General features: G+C 39.1%; 1 protein-coding gene across 1 annotated transcript in view; it reads left to right on the top strand.

The window, feature by feature from the left end:
* FYB2 (FYN binding protein 2) overlaps positions 1-13,400 on the top strand; it is an 89,255-nt gene that overhangs the window by 15,290 nt on the left and 60,565 nt on the right. The window contains 1 exon segment of the mRNA XM_067709667.1: positions 13,126-13,226. Within this exon segment, the coding sequence (XP_067565768.1) occupies positions 13,126-13,226 (101 nt within the window).

The following is a 13,400-nucleotide window of genomic DNA, read 5'->3' as shown; positions in this document are numbered from 1 at the left end:
TTGGCTTCTCTGCAGATACAACAAGCATGTTCTTCCCAGGCAGAAATACTTGCTTTTTCCTTTGTATAGAGTGGCCTCTTCCCAGATCTTCACCTGATGACTCCTTCTCATCATGCAGGATTTGTTCGATTGTTCATTCATTCAATTAATCTTTTTTGCACCTCGAGTATGTGCCAGACATCATTTAGATGCTGGTAATCCAACAGAAAACAAAAGAATCTCTGCCCTCATGACGCATACATTTCAGCTGGGAAGAAAAATAAATATGCAAATGATGGTATAACGTAAGGTAATGATAAATGCTGAAATGTCAGCCTCCCTGACTATAGCTTATGTTTCCTTTCCCAAGATACTATCTATTCCATATATAAGGCTGCTTTATTCTTCTGTTAGTATTTATTAATGCTTCCAATGATAATATTTATCCTAGTTATTTATTTTCTGTGTTATTTGAGACCATGAGAGTCTTGAGTTCAAGGACCTTGTCTCTCATTTGCCTTTATATTCTAGAACAGTGCCTGGCACAGAGGAGCTCAATGAAAAAATTAATGATATGACACCATCTACCTGTCCATCTAGTAGTTTTCAGTATTTCTGTGAGCATCAGAGGAGCACCCAGATCACTGGAGCCTGTAGTGTTAGTCACTGGGGACCCAGCAGTGAGTGATACAGTATAAGACCCCAGAGTAAAAGAGACAATTAAACTAATAAAAGTAATGAAATAATTTAAAGATTTATGACAACTATTAAGAATGGTATAAAGCAAAGAATTATGGTAGACGGAAACAGGTGGGGAAGAGGGCTCTCGGGAAAAGGTAGCAGGAGAAGGACTTTCTTGAAGGTGATGTCTGTCGACTGAAAAAAAAATGCACAACCTAAAAGCTGAGAATTGTGTTTTATTTGGTGGACTTGTTGAGGACTGAAGCCAGGCTGACAGCCTCTCAGATAGCTCTGAGAGACTGTTCCAAAGAGGTAAGGGAAGAGCCAGGGTATAGAAGAGTTTTGCAAACATCAGGTAGTTGAACATCAAAATATTTCTACTAATTAAAGGAAAAACAAAAATCTCAAGTGAATGAATTTAGCGCTTTTCTTTTCTGTATGGGAAGGTGCAAGAGCCTGGGTTCATTGAAATTGTTCCTTTGATATGCACCTTAACTTACCTAAGGCCAGAATCCTGTTTTCTCCATCTTTAATCCCCTCAGGGTCCACAGTCAGGAGGTGGGTGGGGGTGGGGCGGGGTGCAGTGGCCTGATGGCCGCAACATCATTTTTTTTACTGATACAGCAGGTGACTTTCTTCGTCCACACATCTAAGGTGAGACCTCGTGGTTGAGAGGCAGCTGGCCATACAGGAGCATTCCAGGAAGCAGGAACACTATTTGCAAAGTCCTTGAGGTAGGAGAGAGGATAGTGTCCTTGCAAAACAGAAAGGAGGCCAGTGTGCTTAGAGTGTAATGAGGGAGGGAGAGGGTGGCAGGACGGGGGTTTGGAGAGGTTACTAAGAATGAGATCGTAAAGGTGAAGCGTTTGATGGTTTTGTTGTTGTTGTTTTTTTTGGTACACGGGCCTCTCACCGTTTTGGCCTCTCCCGTTGTGGAGCACAGGCTCTGGACGCACAGGCTCAGTGGCCATGGCTCACGGGCCCAGCCGCTCCGTGGCATGTGGGATCCTCCCGGACCGGGGCACGAACCTGTGTCCCCTGCATCGGCAGGCGGACTCTCAACCACTGCGCCACCAGGGAAGCCCTGTTGTTGTTTTTAATTAAGAATCGCAAGCAGGATTGTGACAAGGTCTGTTATCTTTAAAAAAAAATTTTTTTAAACATCTTTATTGGAGTATAATTGCTTTACAATGGTGTGTTAGTTTCTGCTTTATAAGAAAGTAAATCAGCCATATGTATACATACATCCCCATATCCCCTCCCTCTTGCGTCTCCCTCCCACCCTCCCTATCCCACCCCTCTAGGTGGTCACAAAGCACTGAGCTGATCTCCCTGTGCTATGTGGCTGCTTCCCACTAGCTATCTATTTTACATTTGGTAGTGTATATATGTCCATGCCTCTCTTTCACTTCATCCCAGCTTACCCTTCCCCCTCCCAGTATCCTCAAGTCCATTTTCTACATCTGCGTCTTTATTCCTGTCCTGCCCCTAGGTTCATCAGAACCATTTATATTTTTTAGATTCCATATATATGTGTTAGCATATGGTATTTATTTTTCTCTTTCTGACTTACTTCACTCTGTATGACAGACTCTAGGTCCATCCACTACAAGTAACTCAATCTCGTTCCTTTTTATGGCTGTGTAATATTCCATTGTATATATTTGCCACATCTTCTTTATCCATTCATGTGTCGATGTAAGTTATCTTTTTAAAAGATCATCCTGGCTGCTGTGTGGAGAATAGACTGTAGAAGGACCAGAGAAAATAACACTTAGTGCTTTAAAGAACAAGTGGGAGTTTGTGAAAAGGACATCGGAGGTTAGGACATTACAAGCAGGGGAACCACACATACAAAAGCACAGAGGCAGGAAACCTCCTGGTGTGTCCAGGAATCACAGATAATTTGACATAATTGGAATGTATAGTGGTAGCGTGTATACAAGGCAGTGTAGCATGTAATAACAGTTCAACAAATGCTGGCTGAATAATAGAATGGACTTAGATGGTTCTTAGCTTGCGACTCTATTATATTCAGTCTGTTTTTTGTTAGTTTCCAGATCCTTGGGTGTAGTTCACCTCCCTGTCTAAATTATAAATTCTTTGAAAGCAGAGGGAGAATCAAATACTCCTTTCTTACCAGCTACATAAATGAAATTTGTTTAAATCGAATGACATAGCAATACTGGAAAACGAGAAGATCCAGGGAGTGTGTTATAAGGGGTTAAGAGCATAAAATTTGGGGTCAGGTCAGATAGCCTTGGGTTTATATTTTGTGCACCACAGTCTCTGTGTCATCTTAGGAGAGTTATTTAATATCTCTGGGCCTCCTATTTCTTCACATGGGAAAATGGAGAAATCAATAAATCCTACCTTTTAGGGTTGCTGTGAGGATTGAGATAAATATCTATAATTCTACAAAGTACCCAGCAATGTTGTAAACACTTGATAAATGGTAGCGATTTGTCGTGTGTTTCAAGTGGCAGGGTTTGTCTGTAAGGAGGTGTAGGGCTACAGGAAGCAGCTGGGAGTCAGGAGGATGGTCTCCTAGGAAAGTCTGCCAGCAGCTCAGAGGGTGACCTTGCCTTCTCCTTCTTAAAACAAATGCTGTCAGATATGATGGTGCACTTCAAAGCAGACACCCTGAAATTTGAAATTCAGATATTTTAAAGCTTGAGCTTAACAATGAAATTGAGGGCTTGAGGTCATCTTTTGTTCATGCTGTGGAAGTTGCCGCTGGATTATTGAGAAATTGCTTTCATGGTTGCATTAGTAGAAGTCAGGGTGCTTTTAAAGAGTCATTCCTAAGTTCAGCAGTGATTTCATAGATTCTGCCTTAACCTCAAAATACAGGTTAAGTAATACTGTTCTCTTATAGATGATAATGTCAGGCATAGAGAAGTATAGTAACTTCCTTCTCACATGTTCCCAATATAAGTGACTATTATATAGAGGAATTGATCTGTGAAACCATTGGATCAGCCTAATGATATTTTAAAAAATATCATCCCAGACTCACTTGTTAGCTCCTTGACTTTCACCATCAACCTGGGCTTCATCATTTTCATTGTAGTTTCTCCTTGGTTCTAGAGTGACTAGTAGTTTAGAGGAAAAGAGCATAGACTAGGAATTAGAAGGCCTGGTTTCTGGACCCACAATGGTGCTACCTTGGACAAGTACTGAATATCTCCAAGCCTTAGTTTCCACATGTGTAAAATGCCTTATAGTGCTACTGAGAGGATTCAAGGAGAGAACATACATAACATTAGCATGAATAGAGTTTGGTCAAAGGGGGAATGAGGGCGTGTGAGTTAATGAATGGAAATCTCAGATCTTCTGTACTTTCCCATCTTCAGCACATGTGATTGTTTCTCATCATGGCTTTGCTTCGTAGTTTGTTTTGTCGTCTGGGGGCCTCTCTGCTGTGTGTGCCAATGACCTCCTCCTGTGGTGACTTCCATGGCAGTGGAGCTGCTCATGCTCTGTTTTGCTTCCGCTGGCACTTCCCTTCCCTTCCGAGACGGTCTCCAGCAGAGCGGTTAGGACCCCAGATTCTGGACTCAGATATCTGGCTTCTAATCTCTGCTCTGCCGCTTACTACTCTGTGACCGTAGATTGTGCCTCAGTTTTCTCATCTGAACGTGGAAAGAATGACAGTATCTTCATAGGTTCAAATGAGAATCAAACAAATTGATACGTATACTTGAAACAGTGCCTGGCACTAGTAAGTGTGTAATAATTATTAGCTATCATTATTGTTGACACGCCCTCCTTTTGAATGAGATCAATGGTTTGACAAAGTAGCTTCAGAGTTAGTAATACTCCCGAAACTGGGATCACTTTAACAACATTTACTTGGTCATTGTATTAGTCAGGGTTCTCCAGAGAAACAGAACCAGTAGTAGCACATATATTTTATATACTTATATATTACATATTATATTGTATATATTACATATATAATATTTATTTAATCATTAAGTATGAGGAATTAGGGACTTCCCTGGTGGTGCAGTGGTTAAGAATCTGCCTGCCAATGCAGGGGACACGGGTTCGAGCCCTGGTCCGGGAAGATCCCACATGCCACGGAGCAACTAAGCCCGTGCGCCACAACTACTGAACCTGCGTGCCACAACTATTGAGGCCCACACGCCTAGAGCCTGTGCTCCGCAACAAGAGAAGCCACCACAATGAGAAGCCCGCGCACTGTGGCGAAGAGTAGCCCCCGCTCGCCGCAACTAGAGAAAGCCCGTGTGCAGCAATGAAGACCCAATACAGCCAAGAAATAAATAAATAAGTTAAAAAACAAAAAAGAAGGATGAGGAAATGGCTTACACAGTTATTGAGGCTAAGAAGTCCCATGATCTGCCATCTGTAAGCAGGAAAGCCAGTGGTGTAATTCCAAGTCCAACAGCCTGAGAACCAGGGGAGCCAATGGTGTAAATCCTAGTCCAAGGCAGGAGAAGATGAGTTGACATGTCCCAGCTCAATAAGTGAGGCAGGAAAAATTGAGCGAATTCTTTGCTTCTGCTTTTGTTCTATTCAGACCCTCAGTGGCCTGCATGATGCCTGCTCGCATTAGGGAGGGCAATCTGCTCTGCTGAGCCCACTGATGCAAATGCTGACTTCTTCCAGAAACACCCTCCAGACACATCAGAAATAATATTTATCAGGACACCCTGTGGCCACATAAAATTAACCATCCCAGTCGTTGTACTTTTATGACTCTTTATAGAAAGAATTGGGTTATCCATTCATGAATTGGAAACAAAGAAATACCTACTGCCCAGGGCTGAATGACATTGGAGGCCTTGTATATGTTGTTTGTTGTTGCTGTTGGTTGTAGACGTCATAGTAAAATCCGTAAGGTTATGAAACTTGCAATAGTAGAATTAGGCCTGCATACAAACACGTGTGTACATGTGTATATGCATAAACATATATATGATTCATAAAATATAAGCATGATATACAAAGATGTGTATGCAGAGGTGTGTGTGTGTTCTGTAAAAATGGTAGAAGTGAGAGAACTGGTGGTAGAGGTGGGAGAACTTGAAGTCCAAGTGGTCGATGTGTGTAGAGGTGGAAGTGGTAGTAAACGTAGTAGTGCAAGTGGAAGTAGTGAACTCTTTGTGCCAAGCACTGCACTAAGCACAGCATAATGTACGTCACCTCATCCTCATAAAAAAGAGGATTAAAGGAAGAAGTGACTTGGGTCCAATTACCAGTCCAGGATCACAGCCAGGTGAAGCTGAGATTCAACCCCACACCTCTCTTTCCATAGCCTGTGTCTCCTTATAAGCATTCTGCTCAACTGCTTCGTCTTTAACCACTATCTTATATGTAGAAGACAGAGGTTGGAATAGCTTATGAGAAAAAAAGAATCCTTTAAAATTTCTCGTGCATTTTTGTGAACCTGGCATGAATGCATTTTGAGATCGATTTTAGATAGAATGGATGCCATTTTTTAAAGTCTAATTATCAGTTATTTGATTCAAGAGTTAATTCTTTTTTTTTTTTTTGCGGTATGTGGGCCTCTCACTGTTTTGGCCTCTCCCGCTGCGGAGCACAGGCTCCGGTCGCGCAGGTTCAGCAGCCATGGCTCACGGGCCTAGTCACTTCGCAGCATGTGGGATCTTCCCGGACCGGGGCACGAACCCGTGTCCTCTGTCTGCATCGGCAGGCGGACTCTCAACCACTGCGCCACCAGGGAAGCCCAAGAGTTAATTCTTTCGTTCAAGAATTTCTTAAGTGAAAAGCCTATGGGGAGAGTAGTCTTACAAGAAGTATTTGTTGGAAACAGGAACTTTCCCAGTTTGGGACTTTGAGTAATTGAGAAATCGGATGGTCTCATCCTTCCTTGTCACCAGGAACCTGTGGAATGTCACAGAGAGCAGCTGCTGGCTAAGCTACAAGTGTTCTTCCTGTTTCCAGAACATGTGGGCCATTGACATAAGTGGAAGAAGCTGGATTTTTCAACTTAGGTCCACACCCCTGATAAAACAAATGCAAAAGCCTCACTGGTTTTGCTGTTCAAGTCTCAATCGTTCTACTTTAACGCAAGCTCTTTAGATTTTCCAGAACTGTCGCATTGAAACTTTTCGACCCACCCTCATGCAGTGTGGCACAGGAGAAGATGAGAAAGGAAACGTACCCATCAGGCATTTTCACATGTTAACTCAGTTATTCGCCCATCAAACTGCCAATGACCCTGTGAAGAAATGAAGGCTCAGAGGAGCTAACTGTTCGAGGCCACACGACCAATGAGAGGTGGATGGGATGAATCTAGGTACAGTGCCCAACACATGGTAAACCCTCAACAAATAGCACCTAATCCTGCCATGAACAATGAGCAGATGTTTGAATGAGCTGCGTGAGCTGCTTCCCTAGCATGTACAGTCTGATACAGAGGTTGACGAATTATTTTCTCCAAAGGAAGGCGGTAGCCCAGGGGTGGACATGGCAAGTGGAAACAACCACAAGGGGAGTTCACAAGTCTGTGTTTTAGCCAGAGAGACCCCTAGTTGTTCAAAAATCTATTTTGAAGTTAGGTTTCCAAGCGTCCAAACACAATTAGAAAATACCTGCTTTTGTAAATCATCTGTAGCATTTCCATTGCATTTATGGAGCTCTTGTTTCTCCAGGAACATGGATATTGTTGAAGATATCATTAAGAAACATTCGTGTTTTATTATGTAATATTTAAATTACTAGAGGTTTTCTATAAGAAAGTCAGAAAAGATAGAAACTGATGCTATGCCAGTAATAAAAGGAACTTTCCAAAATGCAAACCTCAACACTTCTTTTTTAAAATACTGTAATTTTGATAATATAATAAAATTACTAGCCCAATTTTGGTGATATGCCTATATACAGAGGGCAAATATTTCATTCAATATCTATAATATACCTTTAAAGTAGATTTTATTATTACTGTTGTATAGAGTAGGAAAGTGGGGATTTAAGGTATTTATTCAATACTTTAAAACTAGAAAATGGAAGAGATAGGACTCAAATTCATAAGTCTGACCCCAAGCTCCGAGTTTGTCTGTAATTCTGTGTTGCCTCCCAATAACGTCTGAAGTCCTGGAGACATGAATGTTTTAATAAATGTGGAAACAATGAAATTGAAGCATAGATGTATTTAAATTATAGAGTTATTTCTTCCCAGCAATCCAAGTTCATTATATTGACCCATGTTGTATTAAGTCAAGGTAGATCTCAGATCCGGTTTGTTTTTTTTTTTTGCGGTACACGGGCCTCTCACTGTTGTGGCGGAGCACAGGCTCCGGAGGCACAGGCTCAGCGGCCATGGCTCACGGGCCCAGCCGCTCCGCGGCATGTGGGATCCTCCCGGACCGGGGCACGAACCCGTGTCCCCCGCATCGGCAGGCGGCCTCTCAACCACTGCGCCACCAGGGAAGCCCCTCAGATCTGGTTTTAATGGACCGGGAAAAAGATAAAAGACATCCTCAGGTAACAAAAAGGGAAGTTTAAATACATGTACAATATCTTTTTTCCCTTTCAACATTAATCCTGGGACTGCGTCTCTACAAAGACAATTGATCTGAAAGATGACTTTTTTTTTACACTCTCTTGAAATTCTTTCAGATCATCTGAAGTCAGATATTTATTCATTTCTGACAAAAATAGTCCAAGAAATTGATTACACATCTTCTTTCAATATTTCCACAAATTGTTTCTTATTAATAAAGTTAATTTACCGTAGACACATTGAGATTGTTAGGCCATTGGAGCATAAGATATATGGCATAGTCTATAATTTAAGACCGTTTCTCTGGATTATTTCATGGAGGGGGAGGGGAACAAAATGATGAGGGGAGAAATTACTGGTGCATCAGAGTTCATATTTTTCCTCTTCAGCAAAATGAACTACTCATATACGTCTATTAAAATATTACAGAGATTGTGAAAAAAAAAACCTGAAATATTCAAAGTGGTCAAACATAGATGGGAAAACAGTTGGTGGAATATGCTTATAAAATAAATAGAGGGAAAAATGTAAAGCGAACTCCAACCTTTTCATTGTCTATAACAACTATAAGAATATGGGGAAAATCAGGAAGATTACCAAAATGCAAAGAGCTCACTAGTGTGAAGGTGGGAGAATTATGGGTGATTTTTTTCTCTCTCTCTCCTATCCACAGTTGGGGTGAAGAAGTGGTTTTTCATTTGCTGTGGATACAGTTGAAGTCCCCTTTATTTCATTCCCTAGTCCCATTTCTCATTCTTTCTTCCCAGTTGGAGGCAACTCCAACTGTGAATGTTGGAGTGAATCCAGTTAGGGTATTTCTTATTCTTCAGCTACAAACTCAGATATCTGTTAAAGATGCAGGATTTTATAGTTTTGTATAAACAGCATCTCATTTTATCCTTCTGAAACTTGAATTTTTTCAAAGCTGTTTTCATATTCTATGATGATGCATGTACATTCTAGTTTATTCATTATAATTGCATATTGTATATGTTTCATCATATGAATGTATCACAATTTGTGTATTTTCTTACTGAGGGATATTTAGATTGTTTTATATTTTCACCTTTTCCAATGATACTGCAATGGTAATCCTCATGTATTTCCAGGTGAATATAAGCAAGTTTCACTAGGTTATTTACCTAAAGTAGAATTGCTAAACAATAGTAAATAAGGAGCTTCAGTTTTACTAGATATTGAAAAATTGTCTCCCAAAATGGCTGTGTCAATTCATACCCTCAAACCCGTGTAAAGAGTTTCTATTTCTCCATGTTCCTGCCAAATGTGATGTTATTTTCCAGTTTGGGGATTCTTGCTGAATTGTTGGATATGAACCAAATTCTCATTGTCTTCACTCCATTTCCCTGTTGACTATAAGATTGCATATTTACTTCTATAAACTATTCCCTTTTTCTCTTCTGTGATGTCTATCATATCCTTTTGTCCAATTTTCTATGGATTTGGTTTTTTTCCTATTTCAGGAGTTCCCAACAGAGTTTACATATCAGCTGAAGTTTATTACACTTTGCCATTAAGTGTGCTATTTGTTAGTATTTAATCTAGTTAAGAGAGTTATCTATGTGAAATGCTTTTTTGCATCTACTAAAATAATTTGGGTTTTTTTCCTCTCTTACTGTTTCAGTGTGATTAATTGCAATAATTTGCATCAGATAGATTTTCTGATGTTGAGCCATCATTGAAGTCTTGGAATAAATTTTAGTTATTCTTGAGTTAATTTTAATACTGACTAATTCATTTATTTAGTATTTAGTGAGTTTGGGCTAAAATTTCTTAAGTGAAATTGAGCTTTATTTTTATTTTATTGTTTGGTCATTTTGTGGTTTTCCTATCAAAATTACACTGTCCTCTGAAAATGAGTAGGGTAGCTTTTCTGTTTTTCTATCCCCTGAAACTTTGCTAAAAGTTGCCCATAAAACTACTTAGCAGACGAAAAGGAGAGAGGTGACCCGAGTGTGGAGGCGGGTGTGTGCACTATTGATTCAAGCCCTTTGATGGCTTATTGGCCTATCTGTCTTTCTAGTTCTTCTTCAGTCACTGTGGTAATTTTATATTTCCCTATTAATTTGCCAAATTTCCCTACATTTTCAAATTTATTGGCAGAGAGCTGATCTTAACATTTTCTTAGATTTCTGAAAATCTAAAACTAACTTTAGTTTTGTCCCCTTTCGTATCTGTGATTTACGTATGTGTGTGTGTATGCGTGCACGTGTGTGTAACTTCTCTCATTTTCTTGATCAGTCATGCTAAAGTATGGTCTAATATTTATATACCTACTTAAGCTTTCTTTTGGGTAGTTTGTTTTGCATCTCTTTCTCCATACATTGATATGGGAGCTTTGGTTTGCCTGGTGGTTTTGAGCTGCATTAGCAAGATTTTTACAATGTCCTGTCAGATCCTCTCCATTTTTATTGGAGTAGACTAATCTATGTACATTTATTGTGATTCTTGATCGATTTGGACTTTTTCCCATTATATTTTATGTTTTAAATTTACTATGCAATTCCCTTACATGCATTTTTTTCCTTTTCTGCCTTCTTGTTTAATATTTAAGCTTTCTCATTGAATATTTTCCTTCTACCAGTTGAGAAGTTAAATATTCTATTTCTGTTCCTTTTAGTAATTACAATGAAAGGCATCCATAATTAACCAAGTCTAATGATAATCAAAATCTCTATCCTGCTCCTAAATGATACCTGAGAATAACTCCCATAGCCCTCTTTCACAATCTTCCATATTATTATTTAGTATTTTAAGTCTATTTTATTCTTAAACTTCTACAAATTAGTTATTTTTTACAGTCAGTATTTATTTAGATTTACCAATAGCTTTATTAATTTCTTTGATCACCATTGTTTCTTATATGATATTTCATTACTAGTTCAGTTTCATTCGATGTTTTCAGCAAGGATCTGCGAGCAGTAAGTACACGTATCTGTACTCTGAAAATGTCTTTGTTTCTCTCTTGCCCTTGAATGATAGTATATCTGGAGAGGATTTTACATTGACAGCTATCTTAGCTCATTGCCTTAAGATATCCACAATACCCAGCATCTGTTGTTGCTAATGAGAAGTCCATTGCCAGTCTGACTGCTATTCCTTTGTAGATAATCTGTCTTTTCTCTCACACAACTTTTACATTTTTTTTCTTTCACTTGTTCTGATTTATTAAAAACTGTATACCTGTGGATTTATTATTAAAGCTGCTTCAATAGATAGATTTATTTCCCTTTTCAATATTAATGTCTTAGCTATTATCGTTTGAATATTGGCTCCCTTTCATCATCTTCTTTCTTTTTTGCTCTTAGAATCCCTTGTATATATAGATCGGACTTTCTCATTCTATCCTCCCTACTGTGAGCTCTCTTTTAATACCTTCCATCTCTTAATCTCTCTGTGCTACATGCTAGGTGACTTCCTCAGGTCTAACTAATTCACCGGTTCTCTCTTCTGCTGTGTCTAGTCTACTTTTCAACTTCTACATTTTTATTTCAAAAACTATATTTAATGAAATATTGCCATTTGCAATAACATGAATGGACTTGGAGGGTATGATGCTAAGTGAAATAAGTTAGGCAGAGAAAGACAAATACTGTATGTAATCACTTAAATGTGGAATCTAAAAAATAAAACTAGTGAATATAACAAAAAAGAAGTAAATTCACAGATATAGAGAACAAAATAGGGGTCACCAGTGGAGAGAGAGAAGTGGAAAGGGGCAAGATAGGGGTAGGGGATTAAGAGATACAAACTACTGTGTATAAAATAAATAAGCTATGAGGATATATAGTACAACACAGGGAATATAGCCAATATTTTATCATAACTATAAATGGAATATAACCTTTAAAAATTGTGAATCACTGTGCTGTACACATGAAACTTATGTAATATTGTACATCAGTTATACCTCAATTTAAAAATTAATTTTAAAAAAACTATATTTATGATTTCCATAACTCCTATCCTGCCCCCAAATCTATATTTTTTTCACACTCTATTGTTTTTCCTAATGGCTTTTATTCCTCACGTTATTTCTTTGAACACTTAAAACATGCTTATTTTAATGTCACTTTCATATCATTCTAATATTTAATTCTCCCATTCGTTACATCTTCTGACTACCTATGGTGGTTCATCTCCTTGTGTGATTTTCACTTTTTCATTATACACTTGTTTTGAGTGGGAGTTGTTTCCTTTGGAAACCATAGGTGCCATGGGTGTGGGAGCATGTTTACAGAACGATTTCAGACTTCCTTTACAAGGCAGGTTGGGGGTGGATTTCAAGTAGCAGTTTTGGCTTTGTGTCTCAGAAATACACAGATCGTATGCATCTAGAACCCCTACTCGGTGCTGGGTTGTAGAGTTTCTGCCTTCTCGTGGGTGACTCTTTGAGCTCCAGTGGCCCTGGTCAGATAGCAAACTTCCCTGTTTGCTCCCTGGGAGAGTGCAGTTATTTTTTAGAATTAATTTTAGAGATGGGATGGCATTTTGTGACCCTGGACCTTATTCTTTTAGCTCAGTTCCAGCTTCCCATTCAGGTGAGGCCTGTGGCTCACACTAAACTTAAATCCCCAGCCATCAAATCCCCAGCCACCCAATCAGTGAGATCTTTCTTTGATCCCAATTTCCCATGGAGTACCTTGGATGCAATTCTCACTCATATCTTTAATTGTAAGTTTCCTCTTTATGTCTGGCACCTGGGGAATTTTACCTTATTGATTTCTAGGTTAGTTATGGGTTCTTGTTATAATTCTTTGCATCGTTATACTTCATCCAGAATTCCTCTGTATTTAAAGTGGGGGTGGAATGCCTTCTATGTCTGTTTAGGTCACCATATGGACCAGACTTACTTATATTCCTTCTCTAATGAGGAAAAAAATACCCAAAGTTTGAAAATATGTTTTAAAAATGTTTTGCTTTAAGTAACTTTTTTCCTCCACACTTCTCAGTGCTGAATTTGAAGAACCACATAATTCTGAGGCAACAATTTCCTGTCTGAGACACTCCAGCAACTCCATTAACCTGTGCACCACAAAAGAGATGGCTGATTGTAAGTCTGCTAAGCCAATTAATATTGTAACCCTGTATGGAATGAAAATGTGTCCAAAATGGTATTTTCCCCCCAGCTAACTCTAAGTTTAAAAATTCACAGCCATGTTGCTTTACTAACCCATTTCCTTTTATTTTGTCCTTGTCTAGTCTCTTAAAAACATAAATAAACCCA

The sequence above is a fragment of the Pseudorca crassidens genome, chromosome 2, assembly GCF_039906515.1.
Source record: "Pseudorca crassidens isolate mPseCra1 chromosome 2, mPseCra1.hap1, whole genome shotgun sequence".
In the NCBI taxonomy this organism is placed as follows: domain Eukaryota; kingdom Metazoa; phylum Chordata; class Mammalia; order Artiodactyla; family Delphinidae; genus Pseudorca; species Pseudorca crassidens.
This window is presented reverse-complemented; position numbering and strand designations above follow the sequence as displayed.